The sequence below is a fragment of the Schistocerca nitens genome, chromosome 12 (genome assembly GCF_023898315.1).
Source record: "Schistocerca nitens isolate TAMUIC-IGC-003100 chromosome 12, iqSchNite1.1, whole genome shotgun sequence".
NCBI classification, from domain to species: domain Eukaryota; kingdom Metazoa; phylum Arthropoda; class Insecta; order Orthoptera; family Acrididae; genus Schistocerca; species Schistocerca nitens.
The window spans coordinates 110712339-110727274 of NC_064625.1; the positions used below are offsets into that span (position 1 = coordinate 110712339).

The 14936-nt window shown below is 39.9% G+C and overlaps 1 protein-coding gene across 3 annotated transcripts in view; it reads right to left on the minus strand.

Annotated features, from left to right (window-relative positions):
* Positions 1–589: 589 nt before the first annotated feature.
* The window catches only part of LOC126214858 (aminopeptidase Ey-like), a 282069-nt gene continuing 267722 nt past the window's right edge, over positions 590–14936 (minus strand). For all 3 annotated transcript variants that reach the window (XM_049941494.1, XM_049941493.1, XM_049941495.1), the window contains exons 19-20: positions 12413–12494; positions 590–1144 (exon numbers count right to left, since the gene is read on the minus strand). In XM_049941494.1, coding sequence (XP_049797451.1) covers positions 977–1144; positions 12413–12494 — 250 coding nt within the window. In that variant the 3' untranslated portion in view covers positions 590–976. The remainder of the gene's footprint in view (positions 1145–12412; positions 12495–14936) is intronic.

The window sequence follows — 14936 nt, forward strand, 5'->3', positions numbered from 1 at the left end:
ATATATCGCTCACATAGAGATAATGAAGATAAGGTTAGAATAATTACAGCATTAACAGAGGCATTCGAACAATCATTCTTCCTGTGCTTCACATGTGAATGGAACACGAAGAAACCCAATAACTGGTACAATGGAACATACCCTCTGCCATGCACTTCACAATGGTTTGCAGAGTATAGATGTAGATGTAAAATGACCTGACGAAGAGCACTGAGACGGTTTCCCATTTGGATATTTTGAATTTTTTAAAATGAAGTATGGGTTACAAGTACTTATCCAAACATCAAAATAGCTTTGAGGATATTTATGATAGTTTTGTCAAAGTTTCAGCAAATTAAAAATCATAAAAAGTACTTAACATAATTATCTGCTCACTTTCAAACAATAGTTAATCAGTTAACAGTGTGTTAGAACCAAAAGTAAAGTGGTGTTTAAATATAAGAGGATTTTTGATAATCTGTACTTCACACAAACTATTAATAACACTGTAATGCACTTCTTCTTGTATTTTAAATTAAGTAGAAGTTAACATAATGGTGGCTACTCAACTTGAAAAGTGCGATACTATTTGTTCAGAAATCAAGCCAAATTTTACTGGAAGTAACTTCTTTATTAGAGTGGACATTACTGGAATGTTCCCAGGTGTACAAGACTCAATGGTGTTTGGATATTGTCCTCACATGGTATGGCTGAAGGTTTCCAGAATGTTGCAAATAGTGAACAGTATCTTGAAGCTTCAACACCAGGAAGTTTTCTTTTTTAGAAAAAGGAGGTTGTTACACAATACTTGAAAGTAAAGTCATAAACACATAATGCTGATACCACACACAATACCATAAAAGTATATCACTTGACACTTCTGCTTACACAGACACTTCACACTCATGATGAGCTATAACACTGTTTATGTACACATATTATCAACAGCGTACACTGCACCATTGGGAAAGTAGTTGTTTTGTGTTGATCCAGAATGTTATAGTTCCCTTGAAAGACCAGAAGCAGATGAATTGAGCCACTCGGCAATGTCAGCCTGAAAACGTTGTCTCCAGGTCACTTTCTCTTGCAGAGATTCAACAGCACGCTCTATTGTTGTTGTTGTGAAGTTGAACTGGCCTTGATGTGAATTTATGAAAGCTTTAAGCTGCAAGAACAAAAGAACACAACTATCAAAGTTCAAAAGAATAGTTGACCATCCACTGGATAGATATGTACCCAGTACAACATTTCATAAAGGGAAGGAACCTACATTGTACACAGCCACTGTAAAGAAATTTTAAAGAAATAGATAATACTGATTTATAGGTGTAAAGCAAAGTGTAAGGTTGTAGACAGAGAGACATCGAATGCAACTCATTTGGCTGTCAAGAGAGGAATGCGTGATGCCTTCACTATTATAACAGAATGTTGTCATGCAGTCTTTCACAGAACCGAAAGAAACTCCGGTCATATGTAGAGGCTGTTACTGACAACAAAGTTAGTGATGGTCCCTAGAAAATGAGACAGGAACTGAAATTGAGGTTAGCAAAGCAAAAATTGAAATATGTAACTCCATTGTCAAATGTTCCTTTACACATGAGAACCTAAGAGAACTGCCCCAGTTTAATCCTCGTAACATTGAAAAGACGAATGAAATAGGTATTATTGTCAATGGTGTTGCGAAATGACACACACACACACACACACACACACACACACACACACACACACACACACACACACACACACACACACACACAATTTCACTTTCACAAGCTTGCTTTTGGAGCTAGTGGCTCTTTCTGGCAGGAGGGATGAAGGAAAAGGGCTAGAGAGATTTAGGGAAAAGAGGGTACAGTTTAGAAAAATCACCCAGAATCCTGGGTCAGGGGAGACTTACTGGACAGAATGAGAAGAAAAGTCTTTCCTTCTCATCCCATCCAGTTTCTTTACCTGTCCATTTACATTATACAGGGTCTTTCAGAATGAACATACTGGTTTTAAGGCATTGTAGGATTTATTACATTCAATTTACAATTGTAAATAATACATCTAACGAAAGAGCAACTCAAAGAGTTTTGTTTGTATACCTGCGTGCAATGGGAATAGTATCGAGTGACAAACAGTGAGCGAAAAACGTGTTGAACAAGTGCGAGTCTGTCACGCTTAGCCACAAGAAATATCCCCGTGGAAAGTTTATGGGCCTTCCTTTATTGATGAATAAACTGTAACTGATGTTTCTTATCTTGATGTGATACAGCTATGGCCAATGCCACAATGGGAAGAAGCTGAACAACACATCTTTATTTGGGAGCAAGATGGTGCGCTGCCTCACTGGCATAACTCAGTATGCGACTGGTTAAACAATGTTTTACCCAACAGCTGGACTGGGCACGAGGGGCTGGTTGACACAGCATTTTATGTATGACCTTCACATTCACACACAATCTGATGTGACCATTGCATGTGCCTCCAATACTAGCTGATCTATCCGACTTTAGAAACTGTGTTTTTGCAACAGTTACTCCTGACACACTGATCAAGGTTTTGGAACAACTCACCTATCAACTAGATGCGTGATCTGTATTCACACTGCATAATTGTAAAAAAACTGTGTTTCTCTTTCATTTAGTGTATTATTTATAATTGTGAGGTGAATGTAATACGTGTTACAAAGCCTTAAAACCCGTATATTCATTTTGAAACACCTTGTATTATCATTAATTGATTATTTTCATTGCATAAATATTCACTTAGCTCTTTATAAGATTTCAATGTGGTGCAGAGATTGGCAACTTGCTCAAATTTTTAGAAATGTAAAATTTTACACACAACAAAATGAAAAAAAGGAGTATCTTATAACTATAATAGCAATGAGTCACTGTTGGAATTGACCAACTTGTACAAATACCTAAATGTAACACTTTGTAGGGATACAAAATGCAATGATCATACAGGTTCAGTTGGGGTAAAACAAGTGATAGAACTCGGTTTACTGGTAGAATACTGGGGAAGTGCAATCAGTCTATGAAGGAGATTGCTTATAAATCACTCATCCGACCCATTCTAGAATATTGCTGAGGTGTGTGGGACCTATACCACATCAGATTTACAGGGGATATTGAACGCATACAGAGAAGGGCAGCACAAATGGTCATAGGCTTGTTTAATCCATGGAAGAGTGTCACCGAGATACTGAAGGAACTGAACCGGGAGACTCTTGAAGACAGACGTAAACTATCTTGAGAAAGTCTGTTAACAAAGTTTCGAGAACTGGTTTTAAATTATTACTCTACTACAACACCCTATGTATTGCTCAATTAGGGATTGTGAGGATGAAATTAGAACAATTACTGCATGCAAAGAGGAATTCAAGCACTCATTGCTCTTGCATACCATACATGAATGGAACAGGAAGAAACCCTAACAAGTGGTATAACTATTTAAGACTGATATATTTTGGACTGTTCCAGTCTCACATTTCTTATGAACTGCTAGTATGGGACCACTCTACACAAATAGATGATATATTGAAGATACAAAAAAAAGTCACAAGAAAAATGTGTAGGGCTGAACCAACCACTGTCAACCTCTGTTTAGAAACCTCAATATACTTACAATTGTAAATCTGTACACACGTATCTCATCACTATACATTAAAACAAATATCTAAGAATTTCCTATAAGGGGAGATATACACTAGCACATCACCAGAGGAAAAATTAAAATGAATATTCCGAGACACAGACTAGCAAAAACGACCCATTCACCCACAATCAGCACCCTAGCAATCTTTAACAAATTACCACTCTCAGCATGATCTGTGCCTTTGAAATTATTTCAAAGAAAACTGTACAGCTGGCTGGCTGAAAATCCATTTTATAAAAGAATTTTTTGATGAAAAAAATATGACCAAGTGTTAAAATTTAAAATATATGGCTAAATGTTTGTAGTTGTGCAGGTAATTCAATACAAATGCTTGTAATTGTGTATATAATTAAGTATAAATATCTGTGATTGAGCACATAATAAAGTATACCAAACCTATGTTAAAGTGTATGGTTAAAATTTGTAATTGTGTGTATAACTAAAAATCGTTATTATGTATAACACCTGAAGCCTATTCCACCATCCTGATGATCAACAGCAAATAAAGATGAACAATGGGATGTATACTCTGCCATTCACCTCACGGTGGTTTCCAGAGGATAGCTGTAGATATAGATGTAGACGCTTAGTGCAGGAACTGGCAGTTGATTGCCAACATAAATAAATGTCACATATTGCACATGAACACACTACTGTTTGTAAAAAGTGAAACACTCAGAAGCAACAGTCTGTAACATGCCACAATAAGAGGACGTATAGAACAGCAGAACCACAATAAGCGATTTATATGGCAGAGAAGTGGTGTTCACATTCGCCCAACAGGATCCTCTTTTGTGTGACATGACAGGTCAGTGTTACACAAACCCCAGTTGGTGTGGAGCCATCATACAAAGTGGAAAAGTGTAACCAAGTGGCACTATGCCTTGCCAACATCACAGAGTGGAATATCAGCATTTGAACCTTGTCTGCTTGGCCATAATGAACATAAAAGCTTCATCCACAGTGCTGGCATAACATTAGAGCACTGCAACATGTATGGACACATACACATTGACAGTTTGATGCCAACTTATGAGGACTAGACTGGTGACACACATCATTGTGCCAACTTCCATTCACTGTAACCCACCAATACCATAGACTGCAATGGGTACGTGAATGCCGGCACTGGTATATTGAGTGACAGAACGTATTATTATCGGGTGAACCCCTCTTCAACTTGTCCTACAATGACGGCTGTACCCACATTCAACGCCACCACGGTGGACGCTGTTCCGGCGTGAAGTCAAGTGCCGGCACACCAGGTGGGAATGTTAGAGCAGAGATGGCTGCGAGACGACATCAGCTAATTGCACACTGACAGACCCCTCTCCAGGATAACAACACAACGGCAGTGCCCTCGACACGAAGAGGACACAAGTGCCGCAGTGCCTGGCTGCGGCCCAGTTATACGAGTTTGGCAGTTCTACAGAAGTGTCGAGACCAGTGACCTGGATAGAAGAATCCACTGTATTACTTCCCTTGTATTGGAATTGTATATACTGAAGAGATTTCTTATTTGCAAGTCGCCCTTTATTTGTGACATTGTAAATTCTCAAAGTTAAGTACTGTCGAAACTTCCTGGCAGATTAAAACTGTGTGCCGGACCGAGACTCGAACTCGGGACCTTTGCCTTTCGTGGGCAAGTGGTTCGCAGGAGAGCTTCTGTAAAGTTTGGAAGGTAGGAGACGAGATACTGGCAGAAGTAAGGATGTGAGGACGGGGCGTGAGTCGTGCTTGGGTAGCTCAGATGGTAGAGCCCTTGCCCTAGAAAGGCAAAGGTCCCGAGTTTGAGTCTCGGTCCAGCACACAGTTTTAATCTGCCAGGAAGTTTCATATCAGTGTACAATCCGCTGCAGAGTGAAAATCTCATTCTTAAGTATTGCCATTTATATTATCGCAATAAAAACTGGTTAATACGATTTGCTCAAATTGTTGTCTAGCGATCTGAGAAATCAGGTTTCCTAGGCACCCCATATTCGACGAGAAGGTAGGATACAACAAACGCAATCAGGTAAACTGTATTGTTGAGCCGCAATGCAGACAAATGCAGAGTGTGACGGTTTGGGGCACCATTACCTATAACACGTGATCTGGCCTCCTACAACTTGAGGGCAATATGAACAGCTCCTGCTACATCAGGGATGTTATACAGCCCAACGCACTGCCCCTCCTGAAGGCCAAATGCAGATGCCACATTTCAGCAGGCCAACTCCTGTCCACATGTGGGGAGGAATATGCAAGCCTTCGTGGAAGAACGAAGGGATCTACTGCTTCCTTGGCCTGCCCATTCGCCTGACATGTTGCCCATCAAACATGTCTGCGATATGGTCGGTCAGCAACTTATTCGTTCAGGATCCTCCTGCAGCCATACCTGATGCTTTGTGGATGCACCAGTAAATTGTATGGCAGAGTATTCCCCAGCTGCATACTCAGGCGCTCTTCAATTCCCTGCTGAGAGATCTAGTGGCTCTGATTGCAGCACGTGGTGGTGCTACTCTGTACTGAATTTACACAGTCACAGTGCATGCACAGGTCTACAATACTGTCATGTCCCTAGTATGTGGAATAAATTTCATTGTGATCACATCTCTCTAGTCTTGGTGGTTCACTTTTCCAAACAGTAGAGCAAATGGAAAATGGAAAAACTGATTGTTCTTTGACAGCACAATTCTCAACAAATCCCTGATGGTAGTAACAACAATCTAGGAGTATCTGCCTGAAGTGATGTATAATTAAATGACCAAGTAAAGCTAGAAGTGGGAAAAGTATTGCAAATTGTAGTTTACTCATCTCATAATATACTGATGCTAATCATTTGATTAGAGTAGAAGAGACAGATCAAAAAATGGGTGGTACAACTGCACTGGTATAAAACTGCATATTTTTAAATAATGACCAACAAAATTTCCTCGGAGATACAGTTCACATGTTTTTAGCGATTATTTCTGTAGTTTCAGTATGCACAATACACTGCCCAATTTCTCCAAAAAACAGTACCATACCGTATTACTGATGGAAGTGCATCTGAATCCTCACACATACTTTGTGCCTCGATAGATAAGAACAATCGACTCAACGAGTGGTGGCAGGAGAACACATACACAAAAGATGATTACACTTATGCAAGCTTTTGGAGCCAGTGGCTCCTCCTTATGGCAGAAGGGTTGAAGGTCTAACAACCCTACCACAACAAAGGTCAAAATTTAATAATGATTGTGGTGTTGCTCACGCTGCTAAATACTGCATTTTTGAGCAACAACAAAGTTATTATGTGGCAGGTGTCATTAGAACACAGTTAATAAAGTCATTTCATGTAATAATGAATAAACTAAGCACTCATCTTTTTGTGTTTCCCTCGCTGGTCTCATTGTAAAATCATGGCTCAATCGCCAAAAATCTAGGTGGTGATGATTCCAAGATCGGATGCAAAGAGGCCTAGGTTTTATTCTGCGATATTCAAAAGTTTTGTAGATGCGCTTCACAAACCATTTTTGAAGATTACACTTTTGCAGGACAATGGTGTTGTAAAAAAGTAATCAGCACTCCGAATTTAAGTTACACTTCTTTTTTATTACTTCAATATCACGTAACACACAAAACATCACTTCACAATAGAAAACATACTTGAAAACATCTTCCTCACTGTTAAAGTTCACATTTTATAAACTGGCTACAATATGCGTCTTTCCAACATGATGTCCAAGACTTGACTCTCTCAAGGTACGACTCTAACAAACTACTTGTGCGCCCAAAAATCAAGAGTTACAAGTACGTCAAAGATCATAGTGACAAAAGAAAGAATACACATAAGAATAATATCATTGCAACATAAACATATTGATGTATCAAAGCACCTCTACATTAATGAAATCAATTCTGAATGTTGTCTCAGAAACATGTTAACTACTTTACAGAAACACAGTAGAATATTGCTGGTATCGAGAGGTTGAGTTGAGGTGCCGTAATGGTTACGTAATTCAAGTACCATTACAAAGGGGAAGGAAGAGGGGAGAAGGAAAAGGACCGGAGAGGTTTAGGGGAAGGGGTAGATTTCAGAAAAGTCGCCCAGAATGGTGGGTCAGGGGAGACTTACCAGATGGTATCAGTCTGCATAGTGGAGGGTATCACTATTTGTCATTTACATTCCTGTTCCACTCACAAACAGAATGGGGGAAAAATTACTTGTCTAAAAGCCTCTGTATGAGCTGTAATTTCTCTTACCTTACTTTTGTGGTCTCTACATGTAATGTACACTGGCATCAGTAGAATCATTCTGCAATCAACCTCAAATACTGGTCCCCTAAATCTTTGAAATAGTGCCTCACAAAGAGTGTTGTCTTCCTTTCAGAGAGCCGGCTGGTGTGGCCGTGCGGTTCTAGGCGCTTCAGTCTGGAACCGCGTGACCGCTACGGTCGCAGGTTCGAATCCTGCCTCGGGCATGGATGTGTGTGATGTCCTTAGGTTAGTTAGGTTTAATTAGTTCTAAGTTCTAGGTGACTGATGACCTTAGAAGTTAAGTCGCATAGTGCTCAGAGCCATTTGAACCGTTTGAACCTTTCAGAGATTTCCATTTGAGTTCACTAAGCATTCGCAAAATACTTGTGCACTGATCAAACCTACTGGCAGCAAATCTAGCAGCACACTTCTGAATTGCTTTGATGTCATCCTATAATACGAACGTGGTGCGGATCCCAAACACTCCAGTAGTACTCAAGAATGGGTTGCACTAGCATTCCACGCTGAAGAGCCAACGAAATTGATACACCTGCCTAATATTGTGTAGAGCCCCTGCTGCAAGTATGCAGAAGTGCCACCAACATGGTGTGGCATGGACTTGACTAACGTCTGAAGTAGTGCTGGTGGGAATTGACACCATGAATCCTGCACGGCTGTCCATAAATCTGTAAGAGTACGAGGGGATAGAGCTCTCTTCTGAACAGCACATTTCAATGCATTCCAGACATGCTCAATAATGTTCATGTCTGGGGAGTTTGGTGGCCAGCGGATATGTTTAAACTCAGAAAAGTATTCCTGGAGCCACTCTGTAGCAAATCTGGATGTGGGACGTCGCATTGTCCTGCTGGAGATCAGAATAGACAATAGACATGAATGGATGCAGGTGATGAGACAGGATCCTTACATATGTGTCACCTGTCAGAGTCGTATCTAGACATATGAGGGGTCCCATATCACTCCAACTGCACATGCTCCACACCATTACAGAGCCTCCACCAGCTCAAACAGCCTCCTGCTGACATGAAAGGTCCATGGATTCTTGAGACTGTCTTGATACACTTACACCTCCATCTGCTCGATACAATTTGAAACAAGACTCGTCCGACCAGGCAACATGTTTCCAGTCATCAACAGCTCAATGTCAGTGTTGTTGGATCCAGGCGAGGCATAAAACTTTGTGTTCTGCAGTCACCAAGGGTACATGAGTGGGCCTTCGGCTCCAAAAGCCCGTGTCAATGATGTTTTGTTGAATGGTTCGCATGCTGACACTTTTTGATGGCTCAGCATTGAAATCTGCAGCAATTTGCTGAAGGGTTGCCCTTTTGTCAAGATGAATGATTCTCTTCAGTCGTCATAGGTCCAATTCTTGTGGGAGGATACAGAGAAAGTACAAAGAAGGGCAGTTCATTCTGTATTATTGTGAAATAAAGGAAAGGGTGCAACACATATGATATACAAATTGGGTGGAAATCATTAAAAGAAAGGCATTTCTCATCGTGGCAGGCTCTTCTCATGAAATTTCAATCACCTACTTTTTCTTCAGATTTGAAAATATTTTGTTGGTGTCCACTTACTTAGGAAGGAACAATCATCATAGTGTAATAAGAGAAATTAGAACTCACATGGAAAGATTAAAGTGCTCATTTTTTCTGCTTGCTGTTCAAGAGTGGAATGGCAAAGATAAAGCCTGAAGATGAATCGAAGAACCCTCTACCCTGAAATTCACAATTAAGTTCCTGGCAATCATGAAGATGCAAATGATTTATTATATTGATGATGCACACAGGGATGTTTCCCAACTCACAGTCCTCAATTAATACAGATCAGAAAGAAGGTCGTGATTCAGAAAATGTAATTTATCCATTAAAGAAGTGGCTTATAATTGGGGAAGATCAGGTCTATTGGGCAGGTACTCGAGTTCCCCTGCTACTAGAGTTGGTGTAACTTCCACATTATGACATTTGCGATATGGGGCATCTTATGTTGAATCGCAGCCAGCACAGAACTTGGCAAAATGATTCCACAGTGATGTTTTCTGACAGACATGCTACCCCATACGCATTCTTCATTCTTTGATGGATGTCTACAGATGTCTGTCCTTCAGCAGACAAGACAAGAATAATATGTCCCGTTTGGACACATTTGGTGATAACATCACCATACTTCATGTTTCTGCACATTTACTGCATGCACATCAGAAAGGCATGAATGCCCAAATCCCTGTGCCTACATCTTGGTACTTATATATCCAAGCTGGAGTTGCACTACATTGCACATATGCTACAGCATTACTCTGAAATGGAAACTTTTTGATCGCCCTTTATTTACATATGCTTTTAAAAGAAATGAATATCTGGTCAAGACTGAATTCTTCAGATCATAAAGTACTTTACTATGGCTAGGTGTCTGCTTCATTTTATGAAACAGGCAGCTGAATTCAAACCTAGCCAAATTTTTGGTGAAGATACATGGAACTATGAATGAATGAATTCCAACCAAGATTAAAACATAGATAAAGTTTTGAATATGATATGATCTCATCGTTTTGACTCACCGGGCTGGCAAACCAAGAATTTTTTCCTCAATCTGATAGTGAATAGTGTGTGACTGAAGGTGTCAGACACATCTGGTACACTACCCCCCCCCCCCCCCCTCTCTCTCTCTCTCTCTCTCTCTCTCTCTCTCTCTCTCTCTCTCTCTCTCTCTGTCTCTCTCTCTCTATTTCTACCATCAGTCTTGTTGCTCATATGCCATCTGTTATAGGCCTCCTTTTCTTCTTTGCTGCAATATCATCACAGCACCAATCACTTTCAAATTTGACAGGCATGGTCTCAACTACTCTGAGACTTCTGAAGGCCACTTCATGAATATTTCCACGGTTGCATCACCAGTCTGATGTAGTTTCCCACTCAATCTCTGCTTGTGTAAGAAGGAAACTGGAGAATCCTGAAGTAAACTTAACTTATAAAGTGGTTGTTCCAGTTTCCATCCATTCTCATTACAATTATTTGGGCACCTACTAATATTTTCAAAGGGGAGCCAAAGAGCACACTGAATCAGGAAATGGTCAGATCCACATTCTGCTCACAGTCCTCCACACTAGTATGATTACTTCCTTTTCCAGTAGCATAATCAACTGTAGAGTGTAACTTCCTTGTAGGCTGCATCCATGTATATTTATGAATCTCTTTATGTTGAAAAAATAATAATGAAAAGAAACATTCCCTATCTTACAACCGTACTGTCTACACATTTCTAGCAGACTAGCATTATCATTCACAATATCCTGCCCAAATTAGCCTACAACTTTGGTAGCACCCAGCTTACCCACTTGTCCATTAAAATCTTCTGAAACATGTCACTTCTCTCAACACCAAAAAATTCAGATGTTAAAATTTTTCATGCCAGAAACTGAGCTCCTGAAGACTGTTTCGTAGAGGAGGCTTCTACTTATTGAATAATTCTCCTTCTTTAAAGCTGAAAAGAAGTTTATTTAGTGTATGGTTCTCAGATCAGTGAATTGCATCTTGCTGGAATGCATTAGTCTTGGCTATACCTCAGAAGTAACTTCTTATCTTGACTGATATTTCAAGCAAAGGACAACCTAGTGTTGCTTTACCTTTGTTACCTTCCTTCCGTTCTCAGCACTATGAACATAATACGAATCTTGTCCACCTTTCTTGCAAATCGGACACCGCCCTATCGCACTCCAGTTCAAAGTTCTCCTGCACACAATTTCATGATCTTGTCTGGGGTATGGAATTAGGCTTCTAACTCAACACATTTGTAGCCAGTGATGTGTTCTCAGATGACCTCTATTATGGTGACCTTTATGAAACAAAAGACACTGCTACTAAAGCAATACTAAAAGAAACACATCAGTTCACAATAGCAGAACACTCCAGAGCTTTGACACATTGTTCCACAACAAGAGTTGACTGACACGGAAGCCACTCACACTTGAAACTACAAGCTAACATTCATTGACAGTCTGACAACTGTTTGCCCTGTGCATGCTGATCTGTTCGTACATTAACTGGGAAATTGTGTTGTCCCTTCTCCTGAACCAAACTGTCAAAAATCTCAATTTGTTTTCAACACACCATAGGTTGCTTTCTTCTTCTCTTTCTCACCCCTCTGTCACTACAGACTAAGGTCACACTCTCAAAGCTTATTGGAGTTTGCAACAGGAAGGTACTGCAAGGAATATTGGCTGCTACTTTTTAAATATTAAGACAACTAATGGAATGGAATGGAATGGAATGGAATGTCATGTGGCAAGGGCCTCCCGATGGGTAAACCTGATCACCTGGAGCAAGTCTTTTGAGGTGACGCCACTTCGGTGACTTGCGCATTGATGAGGATGAAATGATGATGATGAAGACGACACAAACACCCAGTCCCCGAGCGGAGAAAATCTCCGACCCAGACGGGAATCGAACCCAGGCCCCCAGGCATGACAAGCTGGAAGACAACTAATAATTACACATAAGACCAGCAAAGACTCTTCCAATTCACATGATGTGTTATGTGTTAATTTGCTTACCTGATCTAGTTGCTCTGCTGTACTCAATCCAGCAGTTGCTCCATCCAGCATATCGTTAAGAGGGTAGTCTGTATCAGGAAACCTGTAAGTGATTCGTACACACTGATTAGCTGTTAAATTAGGTTTCAGTATACAGTGTGTTCTTTAAAACTTCAAAAAAACAATAATGAATCTTCTGGTTAAGGTTAGAAGAATGAACTGTGGCCTGATCTCTCAAATTTTCTCAGTACAACTGATTAGTGGTGTGCTCCCAGGAGTTGAGTATAACAGTGCTATCACAAGATAGTGTAAAGCATGGGGCAGTATACCGAAACCAGATCAGATATCAGTACAGAGAATATCAGGAACACACTATGCCAAAGAACTGCTTTTTCATACAGTCTTGTGGTAATATGAAGTAACAAAATGTGTGGGTTTCTGGCCAGTGTAAAGTTGTAAGTGACTGCCGTATCGTCAATAACCCATCGATTTATAGCCACGCTGCCAAGTCTTCCATGAAAATGGCTGCAGTCACCGCCAGATTTTGCAGGTCATAACAGATGAGGCCTGTGAGAAAAGCATCCCTGATGAGTTTGCATTTTTGCAATTTTATTGTTAAGTATTGGAGAAGGTTAGTCATTTTCTAAAGACACACACAGTTAAATCAGTCTTCATGTTGTAATGAAACTGGATACTTTGTCACAGTCATTGTAGTATAGAACCAGATTCACCACTTTAGTACAGAACATGATTCACCAATGTCGCATTAATTTTAACAAAGAAATTACATGCAGCATCAGAAATACATTCCTTGTTATTAGAAAGACACTTGTATTGAATAACAAATGTTTAGAAATAAAATACTTTTAACAGCTTTCATTAGTTTTGGACGTTGTTTCCAATATACACCATGCCACTAATAGTGTGCATAGCGAGGTGTATTAGGTGTGAAAAAAGCATTCTGAGTTTCCATACTTGTAGAAACATGCTGTCTGTCAATAAATATCTCAATTGGTTCTCAAGTTATTACGTTTTATGTTGTTATATGTTTATTCTGGACGTCCTGCATACATACTGTGTGTCTGCATGGAACCTGCCATATTTCAAAATGTAATTTACAAAAACTGTGAGACAAATACTTCAGGTTTGCTTCATCATGCAAAGCAACTCAAAAGTTTTGTGTGGATTTTTTTTTCCAAATGATTTCTGTCAGATGCTAATTAACAAGCAGATCGCCTGAAGAGAGAGGCCTTGCATGGTGTGGTGTGTGGAAACAAAATCACCCATTGCTTCCCAAAGAAATATCTGATGTAAAGTTCAAAGGGAACCACAACATGTTAAGATGCGTAAGTCTCGGCATGACAGGTTCCTAGCCACTGGGAGTGAAAACAGATGTTTCAGTTTGTGGCAGAAAATGCACATCTGATGAAATAGAATAGATCAGAGACACTTTCTAAAGAAGCCCACCAAAGTTAGTTCACTGAGCACCACAAGAGCTTAACATCCCTCACTCAACAGCTCACAAGGTACATCTTTCGCACGCTTACAAAGTCAAAATTGTGAAAGCAGTTAAGTGAAATGACTTCCAGCTTCACCACAAATTTGCTATTGAGATGTTGCACTGGATTGGGCAAAACCACAACTATACAGAGAATATAATTGCAATGGCTTCTGCAGCCACCGTCAGTTGTCATAAAAGTTTTCTGGATACGGTGTCACGTCACTGGATCACTACATTTGACATGGGCAGCACAATAAATCTGCAGTGGCTGAATGCCACAAAGACTGCAGCAAGGAAATAAAATTTAATGAAATCTGCTTACTACCCAAGCAGCTAGGGATTGAAACTCAAGATCAGAGGGGTCATCAAAATATTAAAACATTATAACAACCTGAATACAGAGAATGGACTCAGGCTTTCCCTATTACGACAAGATCACAAAAGGCCTGACTAACAATGTGAGACACAAGCACTATCAGCAAGTAACCATCAAAGTGGATGCTACATCCAGTACGAGGAATACCTGATCTGCCAATAAACAAAAATCATGGCACACACTGTAAGAAGCAACAAGCAACAGCAGATTTCCACTCCCTCCAGTGCTGTGACCTACTGTAATAAAGTTTCCACTCCTTCCACCTGATGGTAACAATCATATCAATGTTTCTTAAAATTATTTGCTGTGATATCAAGCTCAGTGAGTGAGCATGATAAAAAGTTAAGTGACTCTGGACAGCAAAAATACACCAGTACACCCAAAAGATGACGGCTGTAACTGCGGCTCAAACGTTGGTTTCACCAGAAATAGTTTTTTACAATATGATGTGGTAGAATATGCAAAAAGCTCTTATGTCAACTGACTGGCAGCAGATGCCTATGAAATTATATCAGCAAACTGTATGAGCAAGAATCACACAGAAAAAACCCGCAAGTCGTAAATCTTCACAAGGAAGAAACTTCTCAATGATTTAATCTACTTGAAGAGATGTCAAGATACGACATCATAACCAAATTCCTGCAGCTTAAACTGAACACTGACACACA